The sequence below is a fragment of the Acomys minous genome (assembly GCF_964271855.1).
Source record: "Acomys minous genome assembly, chromosome: 18".
NCBI lineage: Eukaryota > Metazoa > Chordata > Mammalia > Rodentia > Muridae > Acomys > Acomys minous.
In genome coordinates this window covers 59,176,484-59,182,483 of record NC_140501.1, presented here as the reverse complement: position 1 = coordinate 59,182,483, position 6,000 = coordinate 59,176,484, and the positions used below count along the sequence as shown (strand labels likewise).

At 44.5% G+C, this 6,000-nt stretch overlaps 1 protein-coding gene across 5 annotated transcripts in view; it reads right to left on the bottom strand.

The window, feature by feature from the left end:
- Positions 1 to 6,000, bottom strand: part of ATP8A2 (ATPase phospholipid transporting 8A2) — a 543,049-nt gene that overhangs the window by 255,241 nt on the left and 281,808 nt on the right. For all 5 annotated transcript variants that reach the window (XM_084768271.1, XM_084768273.1, XM_084768274.1 and 2 more), the window contains one exon: positions 5,478 to 5,650. In XM_084768271.1, coding sequence (XP_084624397.1) covers positions 5,478 to 5,650 — 173 coding nt within the window. The remainder of the gene's footprint in view (positions 1 to 5,477; positions 5,651 to 6,000) is intronic.

Genomic DNA, 6,000 nt, shown 5'->3' with positions numbered 1-6,000 from the left:
TCAGTTCACTACCTCAGCAAAGGGCACACATTTTGTTTACACATTTCCAGGTTGCTTACCCTTGGATTCATTATCATGTAATGGATTTTTTTTCCAGTGCTTTATTTCTGAAAGTCCCGCTATAAAAATCTTTACAGTGCTGTTCATAATAATGAAACACTATTCAGCTTTTTTTTTTTAAATTGAACCCAGGGCCTCAAATGTGCCGGGCAAGCGAAGTGCCTTATCACTGAGCTACACCTCCATCTCATTATTCAGCCTCTTACAAACATGTTTTATATTACTACTTCCTGTAGAAACTCTTCATATACTTTCACATTTGCACCTGTGGACCCCACCCCCACCCCACCCTACCCTTGGGAAAAACCATGTCTTCCCAGGCAGAGTCTGAATTGCAGTACCGACTCTTAAGAGGGAGTCCATAGTTGGTGGTGCTGTGATGCTGCCTTCCATTTGTTTATCTCTGTTTTTCAATTTCTTTTTTCCACAAGAAATACAAATAATCCTCAGCGAGGAAAACAAACCTCCAAAGCCTTTTAAGATATCCAGCCTCTTTTCTCCTGTCTCTGCCCTGTGGCTTCACACCAGGTTTTACGTGTTTACTTTTAAATCCGTCCGGTGAGACAGAAGTCTAAACACACCCAAGACTATAAATGGTGACCCCTGCGACCCTTCCCGTGCACACCCAGTGGCGACCCCCACTGTGGGCTTCATCTCCGCTTCGTCTCTTGGCCAGACACTTAGAGCCATAAATCATACTTGCAGCCAGGCCCTGCTGAGGGACCGCCATTGTCACCTGCTCTCGCAGGGGTCCGTGGAGGGGGCCAGTGCTGACTTCCTCACATGGGAGACACTGATGAGCCTTTCATGACTTTCTTCCTGATGAGACACAGTCACTTAACATCTCTGAATGCTCTGGGGGGGGGGGTATGTCTCTCAAAAGCCCGCTCTCCCCCACCAGCCTAGGCTATAAAATTTATCTCCGTTCTGACAAAAATAAAGAGCTTCAAAGAAAAAGGAAAAGAGAAAACAGAGAAGTCATCCCTGCACACTTTGAGAATGGCTCACACGTTTCCTATACAACATTCTCCCCTCTAGGGAGCAACAAATCCTCTATAACTAGATGGCTCCTAAACTAGGTAAGCACTTAGTAAAACTGTGAGTACAGACAGTATTATGAACGTGTGACTAAAGTGACCAGGCTCTGCCAGCTAGCTTGGCCACGGCATTGCTAAGATCAACCCCATGCCAGCTTTCCCCTTGCTGTCTCAGATGATGTACAAGATACATTTTCTAGACAACTACTCATTTGTTAAAAACAAAGCAAAGCAAAGGATGCTTGTTAAGGATTAACAAAGAAAAATGCCTTGAAATTCTAACCTCGGTTTCCTAATTTGTGTATGCGGCTTATTCTTGCGAAAGGTTCCTGGCTTATATATGAAGCCGCATCTACATCTACTGGTGTCAATAGAAGGTTCTTGCCATGGAGTGGAAAGTGGAGCCAGCGAGGGGGCGGGATGGGCAGTCACTTTGAGGACCAGTGGGGACTAGGAGAGTGGGGATACAGGCATGCCCAATGCTACTGATGCATTTTGAGATAAAGTGCTCAAAGAGTGCAGGCAGGAGAAAGTTTGGGACACCGATGAGTCTATGGGTTGGGGCTTGGTGGGAAGTGGGGTCAGGGGATACCATGTGCAGGCTGCCTGGGGAAGCTGTCACTCTTGGTCCTGACTGCCCATCACAATCACTCAGTGATGTGTGTCATTCCCAGGCTCAGATGTGCTTCCTACACTCGATCTATATTTCATTCTTTATAATTCAGCAAAATTTAATTTAATTAGGTAAATTTTTTATTCACACATGTATTTTTTTTATTGTGATAAAATTCCCAAAAACACCCTCGGAGGGCTGGAGAGATGGGTCCATGGTTAAGATTCTGGCTGCTCTTCTAGAGGACCTGAGTTTCGCTCCTAGTACTTATGTTGAGTGGCTCACAACTGCCCATAACTACAGCTCCGTGAAGTAAGATGCCCTCTGTGAGTACCCACACACATGTCACACGCATGTCATACACACACATACATGTACACACATGGTAAAGATAAATCTTTCAAAAAACACTTTAAAGAATAAACACCTAACAGACTTCAGCATAATCACAACTATCCCCAGCATGTAGTTCCAGGACATTTTGCCATTTTCAAAAGTAAAGCCTGTGCCTATGAAGCAATTGCCTCTCCCTGCCTCCCTTAGCTGCTTAGCTTTACGAATTTGTCCACTCTCAATATTCCATACTGAAGGAATAATGCCATACACCATCTCTTCTGTGATTGGCTCCCTTTGCTAGGCGTAGTTTTGAAGTTCAGTACATTGCAGCATGTGTCATTGCCTCGTTTCTGTCTAGGGATGGATACTGTATAGACAGACCTCACTTTGAACTGACGGACATCGAGTTGTCTACACATTTTGGATACCGTGAACAATGCTGCTATAAGTGCATGTATTTACATATTTGTTTGAGTTCCTGGTTTCCACCCTGTTGTGTCTATGCCTAGCAATAGCATTGCTTCACCATCCGGCATAGCTATGATAGAACACCCCACCCATTTCTGTAAGGTTCTCTGGATGCTTCTTTGCCAAGATGATGCTGACAATAAGGAAGCACATAGGGAGAAGACACAAAGACGAGGCCATGATAGGCTGCATGTCCAAAGCTCAGGAAAGCATTCAGGGGCTTCCAGAAACACAGCAGACACAGTAGGGGTATACAGGGAGATTAGGTAGAGTGTCACAGAAGTAGAGCAAGAAATCACCTCACAGAGGAACCATCGGGGGCCAGCAAGATGGCTCACCTGCTTGCTGCACAAGCCTGGCAACCCGAGTACGATCTCCAGAGTGCAGCTAAAGGCGGGAGAGGACTGACTCTACAGATTTATCGTTTTACCGTCACAGGTGCACTGTGGCTCCTGCAACACCCCGCCCCCCCCCCACATACAACAACAATCAATAACTTTTTAAGAAGGGGAAACCATGTGCTGGTCTGTCTTTGTGAACTTGGCACAAACTAGAGTTCGCAGGAAAGAGAGAACCCCAACTTCCTCAGACTGGCTTGTAAGCAAGTCTGTCAGGCATTTACTTGATTAACGATTGTTGCGGGAAGTCCCAGCTCACTGTGGGCATGGAACCTCTGGGAAAGTGGTCCTGGGATGCATTAAAAAAAAGCAAGATCTTGTTTGCCCTATTTTTAAGCTATTTTATTGGCATCCCTCAACACCTCTACCTCCCTTCCACCAACCCCCCAAAACTAGGTAGGAAAGAAAGAGGGTTAGAAGGGACATAGGACATAGACCTCTTTAGATTTAGTTCTGGCTGGTTAGGGCCATCAGGTTCTATGAGAAATTAACACTTTCAGTTGTGCATGTAGCCAGCAATCCAGCAAAACCAGCAGCCTTCTTCTTTCTCCACTCATCTTTTCAAAGCCTCACCCCCTCAGAGCATCCCTGGAAGTGTTTTCCTCCTCTCTCTGGGCTCTACTATTTATACCCTCTAAGAGTTCTCAGAATTAAACTAACTGCAGCTGGCAAAAACCATGCCCCTTTCTTTGCTAGAAGAGGCTGTTATCAGCTATGCACAAACTAAAAGCGTCTACATATGGCACACTTGGGATTAAAACAAAAGCCTATTTACATAACATAACAGCTTTTAGAGAAACCAAAACTTTCACCACAAGCTATTAAACACCATTCCTTCATGATCTCTGCATCACTTCCTGCTTAAAGTTCCAGCTTTGGCTTCCCTTGATGATCAATTCTGACTCGCTAGGTAATGGTTCTACCCAGGCTGCTTCTGGTTATTGTTTCATCAAAGCAACAAGGAAGCAAAATAGGACAAACAAAGCATCCACACCAGTTCCTGGAAGGAACTAGAAGTCAAGCAAGAAGCTGAACATGCCAGTTATTCATGACAAATGAAAAAGCAGACTCAAGGAATCAACACCAATACTCTAATTGTGTCCTAGAAGGGCAGAGGCCACACAGCTTTAATTCTCCCATGACACACAGAATGTGCAATGCAAATATCAAACTCACGGGTGAAGATGCTTTTGAGTATAAGTTTACAGAGCAACAAACAACACAAACCTAAGAGCCCTGGTAGTGAACCGAGTGGCACCCATTTTGCTCACGACATATGACCTTGCTAAAAAATTTTAACTGCACAGAAAATACTGAAACACAGCAAGCTGTAATTAGCAAAATTGGGTATAATCAAATTTCCAAGGTCAGAAATTATACAAGTAAAGACTCATTTATTTTCATTTACTTAAGTACTATGGAGTGAGTATTGGAGCGGGTTATCAGTTGAAGCAGGTACACTCTTGAATGCCCCAAAAGCATCAGTGATGAGAAAGATGGTAGACTGAGATGGGGTTTTGTTATGTTCTGAAAACTGGCTTTGAGTACTTAGGCTCAAGCAATCCTCCTGTCTCAGTTTTAAAACTGAGTAGCTGGGACTACAGATGCACACTCGTATGCCTGACAGGAAGGAGTCTACTCCTGCATCCTGTAGGCTGCCTGGTTCTCCCTTGCAAACCCAGATGGACATATTTTGATCGACCTATGAAAGCCCCTATAAGGGGTTAGCCTGTTGGCTTTGAGTTGCAGTTTACTAGGCTGGTCCATGTGGTTTCCAGTTGTCCTTGGTTCTACTGTTTGCTTTGGCCACTAACAAACAAGCTGGGGACTACTTCTTGATGAAATATGCTGGTGGCAGGCAGAAGTGACCAGCCAGGACTTGAGGATCAGGTAGAATAATAATGACTTTCAGTGTTGAGGAACTCATAGAAGCCAAGTCCCACCCACTTAGCAAGTCAACATCTTAGACATAATAAGGAACTCTAGAAGACAAGATTCCCAGCATGCTTTTCACCCTTCCTACTGTCATGAGGACTTTGCCTATGGTGGCCTCTTATCTTCCCGGTCGATTATTTTCATAATTCTCACTTTCAAATTTCTATCTGCAGTGGACTTCCATGCTATACGCAGTCAGTGAAATGTTAGCATCAAAAGTCTTCCCGGACTCCACAAAGAACCAAGTAAGATTTTTGGTTGGGTGGTGTAATGGTTAGTTCTAATTGTCACCTTGACTAGACTAAGAAGACTTATTGCTGTAATTAAGTACATCTTTGGGTGTGTCTGTGAAGGTATCTTCAGAGAGGTTTAACAAGGGAGGGAAGAACCACCCTAAATGTGCACGCCGACACCCTGTAGCGTGACAAGAAACAAAAGCATCCAAGCTACTTGCTGCTTTGAGAAAAACTCCATGAACCAACAGCTAAAGATGGACATATGATTTTCTTTAGCTTTTTCTATTTTTAACATGGGATTCGAAGCCTAGAATTTCTGTTGACCGTCCTCTACCAAAGCCCACAGCACAGACACACCAAGATCACTGACTGGGCACAAACCATGAATTCTCACCTGCAGCAGATGACTGCTTTGCATGAGAGCGCCAGGTCCAGGAAGCTTCTGCGGACTTCAAAGGAGAGTGCATACTTGAGGGTGTGGCCGTCAATGATGAGGGCCACGTCATTCTCTTTGCCCAGCAAATTCCCAAGGTCTGTGCAGTGCTGAGTGATGGCCGCCCTCGTTGCCTGAAAAAAAAGTAGAAGAGGATGACATTTATGTGTTTCCTATACAAAAGGCGAACTTAAAGTTTCTTGAAATGAGACCATAGGACATACAAATACACACAGTTCAAGTTGATACAGTCAGTGTCATGCCCTCTTGGGCTGTTTGCTGGGTAAAACATCCTGAGAGTGAGATGCTTTTGGCATTCACGGTGATCTGATCTGGCGGAAGTGTATAGTCTAGGGATATGAAGCTCTTCTCTGATGAGACTGTCACTCTCATTATACACATGAGCGCACACGCAAGCACACACACACTACATAGCTACACACACACACACACACACACATACACACACACACACACACACGCA